The 16,263-nt window shown below is 41.7% G+C and overlaps 1 protein-coding gene across 3 annotated transcripts in view; it reads left to right on the top strand.

Moving 5' to 3' along the window:
* Window positions 1-16,263, top strand: part of Jaml (junction adhesion molecule like) — a 28,214-nt gene that overhangs the window by 5,054 nt on the left and 6,897 nt on the right. For all 3 annotated transcript variants that reach the window (XM_027930500.3, XM_027930499.3, XM_071616736.1), the window contains 6 exons: window positions 937-999; window positions 3,325-3,479; window positions 4,976-5,201; window positions 9,739-9,851; window positions 12,485-12,719; window positions 15,950-16,085. In XM_027930500.3, the coding sequence (XP_027786301.2) occupies window positions 957-999; window positions 3,325-3,479; window positions 4,976-5,201; window positions 9,739-9,851; window positions 12,485-12,719; window positions 15,950-16,085 (908 nt within the window). In that variant the 5' untranslated portion in view covers window positions 937-956. The remainder of the gene's footprint in view (window positions 1-936; window positions 1,000-3,324; window positions 3,480-4,975; window positions 5,202-9,738; window positions 9,852-12,484; window positions 12,720-15,949; window positions 16,086-16,263) is intronic.

Raw genomic sequence — 16,263 nt, 5'->3', positions numbered from 1 at the left:
CCTATCTTGTTGTTAGTGCAACAACAGACCTCTCCCCTTTACAGATTTGGAGGTGGAATTTCTACAGTGCCAGGTGGCTAGGTGTTCAGGGATTATGGCTGAGACTAGGCACAGTAGTAGATAGGAACCCAAAACTGGATGAATTGTAACTTGTTGGCATTAGGGTTCTTCTGTTAAGCTGAGAAAACGTGGGGGCATTATGTAGAGAACAGTGAGTCCTTTCGTAGGAACTGGTGAGTGCAGTGAAATCAATACCACAGAGATAATATAAACAGAGAAATACTTTTGCCCAGTGTGGTCCAGTTCTTATTCTACTCACACTGCTCTGCTTTTAAAATAACAACAAAAAACCTCACCACGGACCTTTCATGTAGCTTCATGTCCTAAATTTGGTTAATTCCTTAAGTGAGTTTAAACTTTCCCCATATTTATGTATCTCCTCTCCCACATGCACTGAATATTCTTCCTATATTTCAAAGTAGTAGTTCTGATTTAGTTGGAAGGAGGGTGAAAATTTCAGGCTGTATATCTTGTAATTTTTTGTTTGTGTTAAATGTGCCAGTTGTGGTACGTTTGGGGTTGTCATCTCCAGGGCAATCCTGCAATCATTTGCTTTTTATTTTTTTTCCAGAACATCAACTTTTATCTAATCTTTCATTATAGCCAATCTAAAGCAGCCCCCAAGTGTCTTTCCAAACATCACCCTGTTTTGCTTCATCGCAGCCCTTATCAACAGCTGGTGTTTCTCATTTGCACATTCATCTGCTTCTTTTTTGCCCATCCTGCCCCACATGTAAACTGCATGAGCTGGGACCATGTCTTTCTTGAGCAATGCTGCGCCCCAGTGCCTCAGAGGCTTGCCCACACAGGTACTCAATGTTTGTTTGTTAAATTAATAAACTTCTCTGGACATAATTTTCTGATTTTTATCTTTAGATTGAAAAGTCGAGAGCAGCATGTTTTGCCCACTGCAGCTGGTCCTGATCCCAACGTTACTGGGTAAGTAGAAGCCAAGGAACCATGGGAGGTATTTGATTTCTCATAACTCTTGTGCATTTTTAAAAACCTTTTTGTTTTGTTTTTGGTAGTTTTTAATTCCCTTTGATTTTTGGAAAATGAAAACCCTAGCCTGGAACTTCATGGTTTAACTGAAACAGCTGTTTTGGAAGCAGGTAGTGGGCTCTTTCTTGGGAAGCTGAAACTTCCTGTTTCTATTAGTCACAGAATGTCTTGGGTTTATCCTGGATGTTCTAGGACCTTCTTGTGTGTACAAAAAAAGTTTCTCTATGGCCTTCCTGCACTTTAAATTGTCTTCAAAACCACAGCTAGTCTCTGATCCAGAATTGAAATGACCAGAGACGCCAGAATCCTTTTCATTGTTTTCACTCGTAGCCATGCCAGCGCCAGCCTTCTTGCAGTTCCTCAAATGCCTGAGCTCTTTCCCAATATGGTGGTTTCCTTTGCCTGGAAGCTTCCTTCCTCTCTTTGGCACCTCACACTAGTGAGCCTGCTCCCTTTCCCATTAAGATCCATTTTCTTCTGTGAAGCCTGCTAATGGTCTCAGGCCATGTCTATACCTTAGGCAGGTGCTCAGGGCTGCTTCCTGTTGTTCATCTCCACTGCTAATTTTTTAAAGTTCCCTTTTACCCCATGCCTTTCTTCTTATTCCATGGCTATAACTCTATAGGAAGAAATACATGAATTAGGTGCTTTGCTCTCATTGCTTTTTTGTTTTTCTATTATTACTTTTTGAATTGTGGCCAGTGAACTAAACACTGACTTAGCAAAGAACACAAATAGGTTGCCTTTGCTCCAGTTCTAGGCAACACAGAGTGTGCACAAATAGGTATGTGCCCATGTGTACACACACCCCCACACACAAATGATATGTGTTAGAGAATTTTTTTCACAGAAACAGTGTTATAAGTATCTCAGAGCGTTCTTAGATATTTCCACAGAGATGTATGAAACAACCTGCAGACTTTTGCTCTTCTTCCCAGTAAATTTCCAAGCCAACCCCTGCATGTAGTGGTTTGAAGGCATCATGGGGTTTGTACTTTTGTGTGGAGAGATTTCCCTCCCTAAGAATATCTCCTTCTCTTCAGCTACTCCTCTACTAAGATCACCCCTCAGACCTCCAGACAGTAGTTTCCCTTTGCTTTGGTTGCTTCAGTTGCTTTCTAGTTGTCCTTCACTTAATTCTACATAATATTGAATTAAACTAAATTCACTTCTTGTACCTTTAACCACAAGTACAATTGCTGAACTGTTCCTCACAGGAAAATTCCAAATGGTTGTTGGAGCTAATTTTGATTTCTTTCAAAATAACTCTTTCCAAAGGGTTTAGAGTTCATGTTTTCTTTTCTGTCCTCCCTACTGTGTGAGCCTGCTGTTGGGCAGGAAGTTAGCTGTCTTCTCTCAGGGAAACAGCTTGGATGAAAAGACTGGCACATTTTCTGTTCATTCCCATATGCGTTCTCTTGGCTCTTCTTTGATATAAACTGGGCAGCATCTAAATTTGTCTCTCTTGATTTTGTTGTCTCTATGCATGGAGCATGTCCTATGAAAACAGAAATATCCATAAAATGGTTTTCTCTTTTAGTGACCTCTTGGAATTCCTTGAGTAACATCAGATGATTGTATGTGTGGGTGGGTGGGTGTAAGTCCACGTGTGCAAATGCCTCAAAGAGGAAAAGCTAGGGATGATGGCAAAGCTGGAGGGGGTGAGGTGGGGAAAAGGCAAACACAAAGGAATTCAAGGGGAAAGCTGTGCTCCACATTGGCTTACTTACAAGGGCCTGCTCACCAGTCAGAATTAGCCGACAAATGCAGAGGTAAACTTTTGTGAAGGAGCTAAAGAAAGGGAAAAGAGGAAGAAAACAAAATACTGTGAGTTGGCCATTCAGATAGGGAACTAGTAGGAAATTTAAGAACAAGAAATATCCATTTCCTGTTTATGGTAAGTGAATTGGGTGACTAGTGATCCAAAAGGAGGGACTTTAGGGTTTCCTTTGTTTCTTTAAAAAAATTGGGAGATAGAATTCTAGAAAAGGGCAAGAGCCTAGTTAGGGGAAAGGAGCCAGATAGCATTTAATGCAGTACAAAGTTTGCGGAACCCTTCTGACTTAAGCCATGCAGATAACTAGAGGATACCTCAATTACCTTTAGAGATTCCATGCTGGTTCAAGTGAGAGGCCTCTGAGCACTTGGTCCCTGTTGAGTCATCGAGGGAAGGGAGGTGGATAGTACTTGGTGACTGATGCTGATTTTTGTTACTAAAGGTATTTGTCTAAATGATTCATCCTCTTGCCTTTGATTCTATAGCTTGTTCCTTGGGCCTGAATGACTTTAGTGCTTCCCCCGCTGAACTCACAGTCCATGTGGGTGATTCAGCTCTGATGGGATGTGTTTTCCAGAACCTAGAAGGGAAACACGTGACCAAAGTAGACTGGATGCTGTCACCTGGAAAGCATGCTGAGGTAATGAAGAGCGCACCTCACTATGTCCTAGAAGCCCCACATTTGTGGTTGTCAGGGTGGTACTGCAGGAGGGAGAATCACTCATCAAGTACCATGAGATGGTGTTGTTGCAAGAGCTTGGGCTTTGGAGGTGTCCTAACTGGGACCCCTCCTAGCTTGGCCACTTGGCTGTGCAATCAGTGAGGCAGATTACCCAGCCCTGCTAAGCTTCAACTTCCTGATCTGTGTTCAGGAAGGTAGTTATGATAATGGCAATGCTTAACTTTCACGTAGTTGAGGGGCTAATTGGAGACATGCATGTGAAGTTCTTTCAGTTTCCTTTTTCTGTGCCTTTGTAGAGCGGTAAAGGTGGGTGACATGGATAATTCCTGTGGCTTAGACAAAAGACCTCTGAGCTAGGCATGAGGATGTTGTCACTTTTATCTTTGGGTATGTGTGTGGGTGGGGGGTGGGGGCAGACTCTTTCAGCATTCTACTGCCGCTTGAAGTACTAGGATTAGCAACTGCACCTGGCTGGGTGAGGGTCTCTCATGGAGCTCTTTGTATTAGGAAACAGTATTAAGCTTCATCAGAGATTCTGTGGAGCTACTTGGATGTCAGGATCATTTGTGAAATACGTCCCAGGTAGTTTGCTATTAGTAATAAAGTCCCAATGTTTGCAAATGAAATAGTTTTTGCAACTCAGAGCACATTCTTTTTTACCCCTGCAATGTTACTCTCACTCAAATTTTTATTACTATTTATTATCATGAGAGGGCTATAGCTATGGTGTAAATAGAAATAAGGATCTTCCAGGGTTCCCCCTCTTAGCTTGTAACCATTTCCTACTCATAACTCCTCCTTTTGTGTTAGAGGAGGGCAGAAATGAGAGGAAAGGCAGCCAGCATTCTGGGAACCCCAGCCCACAACACCAGAGGGATTACATCATACAGTTGAATGCTATGTAATCTGGGGGCCTTCAGAAAACAGGGTGAAATGAGAAGTGTTTTTCAAAAGTTGTGAGTTTGAGCGGCTTGGGACGCTGAGGCACAAGGATTGCGAGTTCAAAGCCAGCCTCAGCAACAGTAAAGCCCTAAGCAACTCAGTGAGACCCTGTCTCTAGATAAAATACAAAATAGGACCGGGGATGTGGCTCAGTGGTTGAGTGCCCCTTAGTTTAATCCCTGGTAGCACCCTTCACTGCCAAAAAGAGTTGTGAGTTTGAATCTACAGAGTGATCTTCAGATGGGGTGTAGCATTGATTCCTTTGGCTGTAAGAAATAAAAATGTGTGCACTGTATTTCTCCCTTTGTCTTTGTGGAAAATGAGCCACAGAGCTTGTGTAAGCTAGGATGTTGCCTGGCATATTATTACCATCGATTAGCTACAAAGAACACTTTATTCATGTATGATGATGATAACTATGCCACCTCCACATAACGGGGTCTTTTGACTACAGACTCCTAGGTCTGGTTCCTCTTTGGATTTTCTCTAACACTGTCTGTGTTGCCCTCCAGGATGAATATGTGCTATACTATTATGGCAACCTCAGTGTGCCTGTGGGGCGCTTCCGGAACCGTGTGTTTTTGGCGGGAGACCTCCTACAAAAAGATGGTTCTCTGCTGCTCCAAGATGTGCAAGAGGCTGACCAGGGAACCTACACCTGTGAAATCCGCCTTGAAAGCGAGAGCAAGGTGTTAAAAAGCAAAGTGGTGCTACATGTGCTACCAGAGGAGCCCAAAGGTATGGGGATGCTTAGACGGGGCTGAGGGCAAGGGGCAAGGGTACTGATTTCATGGAGCAAATGCCAGCCTTTGGCTAAGTAGTTACCACCAAGTGAGTCTTGAATAAATGATAATTATTTTATTCAATAAAAATCATGATAATTATACTTTAAACATATTCTTCCTCACAAAAGTCCCGTGAAATGTATATTATTTTTTCCATTTTTCATGTGGTAACTGAGGCATAGAGAGGTTAAGTGACTTGCCTAAGGACACATTTATTAAATGACATAAGCTGTACTTAAGCCCTGGTGCCTCTGACAACAAAGTCCATGTTCCTTTCACTTTTCCTTGACACTTCCTATCTATCAGTTAGCCACTTCGATGCCAATCCATATTTTATAGCTACCTATGTTAGGTGTCCTGAAGGTTATAAAAGAAGTGAACAGATTTCTCTAAATTTTTTACATCTCATTTTCCCATTCATAGATGGAGGAAGTGGCTTCAGGAGATCAGTGTTTTGGTGTTTTTTAAAACTGTTCCTTTGTAGATGCCTTAAGCTCCAAGGAACTGATAGCACAGAGGGTGCTATATGAGGGGCATGGGTTGGTAGAAAACCTACTCAGGTAGGACCCCAGCTTCCACCTCCATTGCAACCAAAGTCCTTTTCCTTTTCCTGTTTTGTTTATTGAGCTGCCAGGTCAGATTTTGTTTAAAGAAAGAATTCTGCATCTTTAAAGTAAGATTGTGATCTGTGGTGGCCCAAGTCATGGAAAGACAGGCATTCAGAAAGTTCCTTCTTCTCTCTGACTAGGTATTAGCTGGAAGGAATGCAGTTGAGACTGCAATCAAAGAAGGCATTATGCTTCCAGAACAGTCTCAAGGACAAGTATTTTAAGCAGCAGCAGTAGCTGCTGGATTGGTCTCTAAAGCAGAGGTAGAGAGGGTCAACCAGTAGGGTGGAAGCTGAAGCTTCATTTCTTCTCCAGAAGAGCATGAAGGCACCAAAGTAGTGGTAAATGACAAGGATTCCTTCTTATTTAGTGAGAGCAACATTATTGGGAAAAAGGTAGACTAGAATACAGCACTACTGAACAGCATCATGCGTGGTTACCCATTCCACTAACATTCTGAAATCTTTCATCATGTAAATATTTTTTACTCTTTTATAATAAACTAATGATATCCAAACTAATAAGATTCAATGTCTCTAAAATTTAATTTATTGTATTGGTCTCTAAACAAAAATATGTAAATTTAAAATGTTTGAAAGTCATAGGACAAGATGCATTCATTATCAAGTGTGGTGTAGAAGGAATAGTCTGTGGCCTCAGGGAAGCTTGCTATCTAGGTAAGGAGGGAGATCTGGGTTTCCCTCTGCTGCTGGCTTAGGTCCGTAGCTACTCAGCTCCACCAATGAGCTCCTCTGGAACACCCTGCCTTCCTTCCTCTTTTAGAACACCCACAACACCTGTTCATTTGTATCTTCCCTGCTTCTCTGTTTCTATTCATCTGTGACCAGCTCTGGGCATAGCACCTGGTACAGAGAAAGCAATCAATAAACATCTGTGTAAAGATGAAATTCTTTAAACATCCCTCTGAGTCTGATTTCTAAAAAGAGTTATAGAAGGTAGTCTCTGGCACCTCCTTCATGTTTCCTACTTTTTCTCATTGAAATTTTTCTCTTAATTCCAAAGCTATGGTTCTTCAAGAAAAGGAGGAAGGTCAGATGCTAGTATTCCTCAAAGTCTTTCTCTTAAAAAAATTTTTTTTTTTTTTTTTTGTGGTACTGGTGATTGAAACCAGAGCCTTGCCCTTGCTAGGCAAGTGCTCTACCACTGACCCTCATCCCCAGCATTTTTAAAATTAAAAAAATTTTTTTTTAGTTGTAGATGGATACAATATTTTTATTTTTATTTATTTATTTTTATGTGATACTGAGGATTGAACTCAGGGCCTCACAGGTGACAGGCAAACTCTCTACCACTGAGCTACAACCCCAGCCCCACTTTTTAAATTTTGAGACAGGGTCTCGTTAAGTTGCCCAGGTTGATGGCAAACTCATAATCCTCCTGACTCAGCCTCTAAGTCTATGGGATTACAGGCATGTGCCACCCTACCAGGCCCCAAGGATATCTTTATGCTTCCTTTTTCTGTCTTCATTCTTTAGTGCTATTATTTAATGCCTAAACACTTGTCTAAAGCATAGCCTTCAAAATGGGTGCCTCATCCTGCTTAGAGATACATTGGGAGCTTAAAAAGGAGCCAATCTCAAGAGTTGAAGAAGCCATGAAAACATGCTAGAACCACATTAGTCAGATATTTCCCCAGTACTTGGTAAAGCAGCTTGAATTTATCTTTCCCTTCCAGTTAGAATGGAACCATGTACAACCCCTCACAATTTTTCCCTGTGTTCCAGTAGGAACTTGCTTTATGGAGGTTGTCTTTTTCCATGTGGAAACTCCTTTTTATAGTCATCTATAATTTTCTCTGGAAAAGTAATCCTTCAGTTTATAATTTTTATTAATGATTCTATTACTTTTTCAGTTATTTTAAATACTGATAGGTTAAAAGTAATAAAAAATTAATAATATTAATTTACTGTAATTTTCTAGAATCAGCCACCCTTCTACTTGTGTGAGATGGTACAGTCTGTAAGTGAAAGAACATAGAGTTTGTTTTCACTTATTGGGCCTGGATTTGAGTGCTGGTTCTATCCTTTACTGGCCGTGTGGCTTTGGGCTCTTTCACTTTGCTCTTCTGCAAAATGGGAAGTGATATAGACGTACCCCAAAATACTGTATGACTAACTGATAGACTAGGTATAAAGTGTCTAGCATGTGCCTGGTGCATTAAAAAGACTTAGAATGTTCAGTTAATATTATTTAAAAAGAGAGTTCAGCTCTTAATGTGCTGATGAAATCAGAGGGAGGCGCCTTCCCTACTGGTATTTTTGGGAATCAATTTTCATTGCTTTCAAAATAATTCCCTCTATTGAATTTAGAATTCATAATATTTTCTTTTGCTTTCCTCCCATTGTGCACATCTCCTGCTGGGCAGGATGATCATGTTCTCCCAAGGAAAGGGTTTAGATGAAAAGTGGGCTATGCACTCATGGACTTTTCTCAATGGAACTCTCTCTAGATAAGACCTAAGCTTGTGTCTCCCTATATTCCCTTAATCAATTCTTTTTTTTAAAAAAAAATTTTAATTTGTTTTAATTAGTTATTCATGACAGTAAAATGCATTTATGCGCTTTGATATATCATACATAGATGGGATATAATTTCTCATTTTTCTGAGTGTACAAGTTGTAGAATTATATTGGTCATGAAATCACATATATACTTAAAGTAATAATGTCTTTCATTGTCTATCTTTTCTATCCCCAGATCCTCTCCCCTCCCCTCCCTTCTCTTTCTTCTACCTAATCTAAAGTAATGCTAATCTTCTCTAGTGACCCCCACCTTATTGTGAATTAGCATCCACGTATTAGAGAAAACATTGAGCCTTTGGTTTTGGAGGATTGGCTTATTTAACTTAGTATGGTATTCTCCAACTCCATCCATTTACTGACAAATGCCATAAATTTCTCTCTTCTTTAAAGCTGAGTAATATTCCATTGAGTATATATACCACATTTTCTTTATCCAATCATCCTTTAATCAATTCGTAATCAACTTTGTGATTGATTTGTGTAGGGCATTTGGAAAAATCAAAAACATGTGTCAATTGTTTTCTTTTCAGGGACCTCTTGAAATGACTCACAATGAACATATGGTGGGGTCAGCTGCTCATAAAAATAGGCAGCAGAAAGAGCCCAGGAGTAGGAAAGTGAGAAGCAGTAGAGAGGGGTCAAGTGGAGAAGGTAGGGGTAGGGGAGGGCAGGGTTGGAATAGAATGAAGAGTCAAGGGAAAACTGTCTACTGTCTTGTCCTACTTTGCAAAAGTTCGGTGACCTATACTGAAACCAGAACTGGTCCTAAGCAAGTCCTAAGACAATTTGTAAAAGAATAAAAGAATTTGAATAAAGTTACCCTTGATTTATTTTTTTAAGCTCAGAGAACCAGTGGGTTAAACATAAGAATTAAGGTTTTATAACTTTCCACTTCCTGTTTATGCTAAGGAGATGTGGGTATCTTAAGTTGATGAACAGAAAGTGGGACTTCAAGATTTTCTGTAAATCCTTTAGTACAGACTTGATGTGAAGTTAGAATTCATGGGAGGAATTCTGAAAAGAAGGAAAGAGAAAGGAATTAAAGGGCACCAGAAAGAATTTATTGCAGTATGAAGACAGCAGAAACCTCAGACCTGCCATTTATAGGCAGTTAGAGGGTATTTCTTATTCTTGGGGATGCCATGTTGGTTGGAGTGAAGGGCCTCTGTTACTTTGACCTCATGGAATCATCTGGATTATCTATGGAGGGAATATGTACAGTGTTTGGCGGTGACAGTGATTTTTGCTGTTGAGAGTCTTTGGCTAACATTCTCTAGAAATTCTTTTACTTCTACAGATTATATTTTGAGCCTAACTTGATTTACTGTTTTATCCCCAGAGGTCACGGTCCATGTGGGTGATTCAGCTCTGATGAGATGTATTTTCCACAGCACAGAAAAGAAACGCCTGACCCAGGTAGACTGGATGTTCTCTTCCGGAGAGCATACCAAGGTAAGAGGAGGAAGCATCACCATGTAGTAGAAGCCTGTGGCTGGTGGCAGGACAGAGCTGGGAGAGGGACAGTCAGTTGTCAGATGCATGAGGTGGGTGGCATTACAAGAGCTTGGGTTTTAGAGCTTGTTGAACATGGGCTCCTAATTCAGCTGCTTGGCTGGGCAGCTTTGGCTTCCGAGTGGGAAACGTGACACTAATGGAGAAGAAGATAATGAGGATGATGTTTAACTTTTAAGGTTGTCAAGACACTGGCGTGAGTACATAGATGTAAAGCATTCTGCACATGACTTAGCCAAGGCATCTTGGTTTCCTTCTTCTCTTTGTAGAGTTCATGAGAGAATGAAAGGGATGATTTCTCTTGCCTAGCCAGGAAAGCTATGGAATAAATATAAGAATTTGATTACTTTCTTATTCTTATTGGGATTGTTTTGTGAGTTTTGGTTTGTGCTCCATTGTTCCCTTTATGTGATAGAGGGAATTTTCCTTTTTTTTTTTTTTAAGTGTTGGGATTTGGTGGATCCTGGGGGCTGGGTGAGGGTCATTTCATGGGAACTCTGTAAAGCCATAAACAGCAAGTTAGTTCACTAGACTAGTAGATCTTCACCATGATATGTGGTGATATATTTATGGATGACGCTGTGTGTGAGGGGCATTCTGGGTAACTTATTATTAATAAAAGTTAAGGTACAAGGTTTATAAAGGCTTTCACTTTTATAAATTAAAACATATGGTAGTCATCCCTCTAGCAAGATAATTTGCACTCCCTTGATTCCTATATGCTGATTGAGTGGGTCAGAAAGGATGGCATTATGGAGTAGGGGGAATTACATGTCATGCATTTTTTTCTTTTTTTGTACCAGGGATTGAACCCCCAGGGGTGTTTAACCACTGAGCCACATCCCTAGCCCTTGTTAATATTTTATTTAAAGATAGGGCCTCTTGCTGAGTTGCTAAGCCTGGCTTTGAACTTGAGATCCTCCTTTCTCTGCCTCCTGAGCTGCGGGGATTACAAGTGTGTGTCATTGCACTGGGCTGGCTTTATTATGCATTTAAATGTTGTCCATCAAATGATTCACTGCAGAAGGAGATGGGAGGTTTAAGGGCCAGATCTCTCCATATGTGTTTGTGTCTGTATGCCCAATACCTTTTCTTAAAAGCTTAAAGAAATTTACATACCTTTATAAAAAAAAATTCTAACACTCCTTCACTTAAATATTTTTTAAGCATTTACTGTGTGATAAACACTCAAAGCCCCTGTCCTGATGCAGGACTTGCAATCAAGATAATGGGGAGATAATAAAATGGCAAAGAAAAATATATAATACATTGAGTAATAGTTAGAGCTATAGAGAACCATTAAGCCGAGTTTTGTGGTTATTTTATGTGGGTGACACTTGAGCAGTAGTCTGAAGGCAGTGGGGGTGGGTGAACCACGAGTATGTCTGGAGGAAGCGTCTCAGTCATAGGGAGTGGCAGTGAAAGGCTCTAAAACCAGGACTCAAGGAGCAGCAAGGAGCTGATGGAGGAAGAGAAAGTAGAAGATGAAACCCAAGAGGAAAATGGGACTGTCAGTTTGTGAAGGGCCTTTTACTTTAAGTAGAAATGAAAGGCCGTGGGAAGGTTTTGAGCAGAGAAGTGAAAGACGTAACTTAAGTTTTTAAAGGCTCATCTGCTGAGAATAGATTGTAGTGAAGAATACGCAGAGAGGCCAGTAAGAAAGTCCTGTGGGAACCTGCGTAAGAGATGCGAAGGAGGCTTGGACAGCAGGAGGTGAAAAGTGGCTGGGGTCAGAATGTATCCTGAAGTTAGAGGTGATCAGAGTTGCTGAGAAGTTAGATGTAAATTCTCCAAGAAAGAGAAGAAATTAAGGATGACCTTGAGATTTTTAGCCTGAGCCTCTGGAAGAAGCCATGGCCATGGCTGTTTACCAGTGTGATGGACTGAAGGAACTGGCTTAGGGGAACAATTAGGAGTTCAGTTTTAAATGTGTTTCAGGTACCTATTGGAAATCCAACTGGAAATGCCAAAAAGTGAACATGTGGCTGGGTGTGTTGGTGCAGGCCTGTGATCCCAGCAGGGTTCAGGAGGCTGAGGCAACAGGATTTCAAGTTCTAAAGCCAGCCTCAGCAACTTAGCAAGGCTCTAAGCAACTTAGCAAGACTCTAAGCAACTTAGCAAGACCCTGTCTCAAAATGAAATATAAAATGGCTTGGGGTTGTGGCTCAAGGATTAAGTTCCCCTGGATTTAATCCCTGGTACTAAGAAAAAAAAAAAAAGGAACATGTGCTCTTACTTTTTTTTTTTTTTTAACTGGAGAAGTGCAAAAAACAAAAGCCCTCTATTCCCACTTTAAAAAAAAATCCTTCTCTTCTGAGGAAACAGCATGCATGATTTCATGATGCTCTTCATAAGCACATAGATACGTGTGTGCACTTGAATTGCTGTTATCTAGCACATATACACACATGTGTGCACACAGCTTTGTTGCATAACACTAACACGCACCTGTGTGTGCCCAACCTTGAGTTACCTAACACTTTCTGAGGCCTGAGATCGTCCTCCCTCCCTGCTTCCCCACATCCCCTTGCTGCCAGTCCTCCAAAGCTCATGCTTTTGCCTTTCCCTTCCAGGAAATCGTCTTACACTATGACCTCAAATTCCAGTTTCCTGAGAGATACTTCCCTTACCAGGGTCGCTACCAGAACCGTGTAAACCTGGTGGGAGACATTTCCCACAATGATGGTTCCATCATGCTCCAAAGAGTGAAAGAGTCTGATGGAGGAATCTACAACTGCAGTATCCACCTGGGGAACCTGCTCTTCAGGAAAACTCTTATGCTGCATGTGACTACGGAAAAGTCTCAAAGTACCTAACATTTGATTGGAGAGGGCTGAGGGACCTTAGCTGGTAGCAGGGCCAGGACTAGAGTGAGTAGAAAGGTTCCTAGGCTGAAAAAGGGAAGGGGCTTGCTCCTAGGTACTCATTGTGGGCCGGCCCCGCCCTGAGAGTGCTGCCTCCTTCACCATGACTCCTTAAGGGCCTGGCTTCCCTTGCCCTGGTTTTGGCACTGCTGCGGGGCTGAGGAAAAGGGAGCTAATGTATAGACCACCAACCCTATGCCAGTGTAGACTACTACTACAAAGATTCAAGAGCTCAGAGACAGCTTGGAATTGAGGTCCAAACCCATTTTTATTTGGCTTAAAGGGAGTCACTGCGTGCTCTGTTATGGAAGGGAAAATGATCCTGAGCTGGTGAGAGATAGCAAGGATCAAAGAGAAAACAGGAAGGTACCAAGCCCAAAAAGGAGGGGTTTTCTGGCATACAATGTGCATCCAGGCCAGTGGTGTGTAGGAAAAGAAAGAGTCAATTGTGTTGACTGAGAGAGGTTGATAGTGAGGGGTTAACGTTAAACCATAACTCGTTTAGCAGTCAGGATGTGGCCTGTGGACTTTGCTGGGGCCTTCAGGAGCTGACTGCGGTTGACTGGGGGTGGAGAGGTGGGGGTAGGATGGTACATTCCAGAACCTCAGGCTGGGGGCTTAAGTCTGTGGATTCTTATTAATAGCAAAGGTCCCAGCTGGAGAGGGAAATAAGACAGATGCATCTCTTAAAGAACTACCATCTCTATATGTGCTTCACTCTCAGAATTCTTACCACCTCTTCACAGAGAAAATCAAGCCATGGTGGGGGCTCATTCACTTCCAAGTCTTTCTACACATGAGTATCTGTTCCTGATCTTATCTCTACCCACTGTCCTGAGGGAGAAGAAGCTCCCTTCTGCCCTGGGCTTATCCTGTTCTGTGCTTCTGTTATCCTCTCCCTCCCAGGAACCTCACACCAGGGATCTTTGGGCTCTTGCTGTCTGTTGGTTTCAGCAGATAAATATGCTTAATTCTTCATCTTACCTGAGTCCTTACCTATTCTAGCTCTCATCCTGTATCTTTATTTTTCTTAAAGCAGCTTTATTGATATATATTTCATATACTGTACAATTCACCCAAAGTATAAAACCCAGTGGTTTCTAATACATTCTGATTTGTGCAACCATCACAATAATCAATGACAGTTCTTTCTGAACATAGCCAACTAGCTTATAAGGGGCTGCACTGGGCATCTTCCTGGCTCATCTCCCATTAACTCCTCGCTGCACCACATTCTGGCTTCAGCTATCTTTACTCTAGCCTTCCTCAGCCTTCTTTCCCATGTAGTGTTGGATGCTCTATTCTGTATACATTCTATGTTGGATGTAATTAATCCACTTATATATGTGTCCCTTGGTGTTGTGGGAAGTTGGTTCCAGGACTCCCCACAGATAACCAAAATCTGTGGATGCCCAGTTCCTTTTATAAAATATTGTAGTATTTGCATATAACCTATGTACCTACTCCTGTGTACTTCATCTTCAGCTTACTTAGGACACCTAATTCTATGTAAATAGTTGTTATATTGTATTATTTAGGGAATAATGACTAAAAAAGTCTGTACATGTCAGTACACATGCAGTTTTCCCCCCAGTCATGTATAGTTGATTGAATCCATGGGTGAGGACCCCAGGGGTATGGAGGGTTGGTGTGTGTGTGTGTGTGTGTGTGTATTTCAACTCCACCAAAAATTTCCACAGATCCTTCAAATACTACATGTCCACACCTACCCTTGTGTACCTCTTCCAAGCCCATCTCCCCAACCTGTTAATTTCATCATTATCTACACATTTGTGTAAACATATGACCCTTCTGAGTTTGGCTTATTTTGCCTTACATAATGCTCTCAAGTTTCATCCATTTCTGAAAATAGCATAATTTCATTCTTTATTATGACTGAATAAAACTCCATTGCCACTGCCATCTTTTTAAGTCACAAATCAGAAATTCTGTTCTATGGCTTATAATCTTGCAGTAGTTCCTCCGTTGATTACAGAAAAAAGAAGAAGAAGAGGAAGAAAAGAAGAAGAAGAAGAAGAAGAGGAGGAGGAAGAGGAAGAAGAAGAAGAAGAAGAAGAAGAAGAAGAAGAAGAAGAAGAAGAAGAAGAAGAAGAAGGAGGAGGAGGAAGAGGAGGAGGAGGAGGAGGAGGAGGAGGAGGAGGAGGAGGAGGAGGAGGAAAGAAGAAGGAGGAGGAGGAGGAGGAGGAGGAGGAGGAGGAAGAAGAAGAAGAAGAAGAAGAAGAAGACGGCAAACTCTTATTTGAGCTGATTGAGTCTTTCCTGACCTGGACCCTGTTTACCCTCCAGCCCCATGCTCCCACACCCCTCAAATCCAGTCTATGTACTACACTTGCTGAGCATTTCCCAGTTCCTAAATGCCCCCAGACCTTGTGCACAGCATCCCCTCTGCCATTCCCTATAGTGTCTTCCCAACCAGCTGGTAGATGTTTCCTTTCCTTTAAGACTCAGATGAAACTTTTAAACAGTGCTGGCAAATTCTCACCTTCTGCCCTGCATAGAGTTGGGCACTCTTTTCTCTGTGCCCCTCTGAACCCTATACAGATATCTGTCCTAGTACTTGTAGCAGTCTATGGTTTTCTTTTTCCATGATGGTCTGGCTTCTTGGAGGCAGGAACCATTTTTCATTTGTCTTTGTAGGCATCTTTTGTACCTAGTGATGTCTGGCACCAAGAAAGTGTGTGATGTATGTATTTAGAGTGGATAGAGATGAGTGAATGGTATCATACAGGCAGAAGTGCCTCTGGAGGCCCTATTTGGCATTATGATTATATAGCTGAATGTTCTAGCATTTTTTTAAAAAAATAATCACTTGCTCATAGAAAAGACAGGAGCCTCTAAAGCTTCTTATTTCTAGGTCATTTTGTAACCCAAAATTTAAAATAGAACTGTTGATGTGAAAAGGAAATTGAAAGTAGTGAAGTATAAGCCTCTTCTCCCACCCACCTTAATCTGCATATCAAGGGGCAAGCAAGTGGGTAGGACTTTACTTCTCAATCTAATGGGGACAGTGTCCCTGTGTCCTGATGTGAGGTGGAGTCTGGCCTTCTCCCTGTGCTTCCTGACCTAGCTGCTGCTACTTGGCACAGAACTGACGGGGTTCTCAGCTCTTTTCTGGAGTACTGAGACCTCTCATTGCTTTTCCCCTTTCCCAAGCCCTGATTCCAGAAATCCCTAGACCTGAGCTCCTGGGCGGGAATCAGCTGGTGATCATTGTGGGGATTGTCTGTGCCACTCTCCTGCTGTTCCCTGTTTTGATATTGATTGTGAAGAGGACCCACTGGAATAAGAGGTACAGGGCTTTTCCTCTTGGGTTGGGAGGCTGGGGATGCAGGACTGCCTCTAACTCAACATGGAAATGAAGTGATAGGACCCAACCTGTGCCATTCTCAAAGGAGTAGGTATTTTCACAGAATCAAATTATTATCACATTAGATTTCATCATAGATGGCTCTATTCCTTTGCTCACC

Source organism: Marmota flaviventris, chromosome 9 (genome assembly GCF_047511675.1).
Source record: "Marmota flaviventris isolate mMarFla1 chromosome 9, mMarFla1.hap1, whole genome shotgun sequence".
Taxonomy (NCBI): domain Eukaryota; kingdom Metazoa; phylum Chordata; class Mammalia; order Rodentia; family Sciuridae; genus Marmota; species Marmota flaviventris.
The sequence above is the reverse complement of the archived record's forward strand: the minus strand, read 5'-3'. Positions and strand labels throughout refer to the sequence as shown.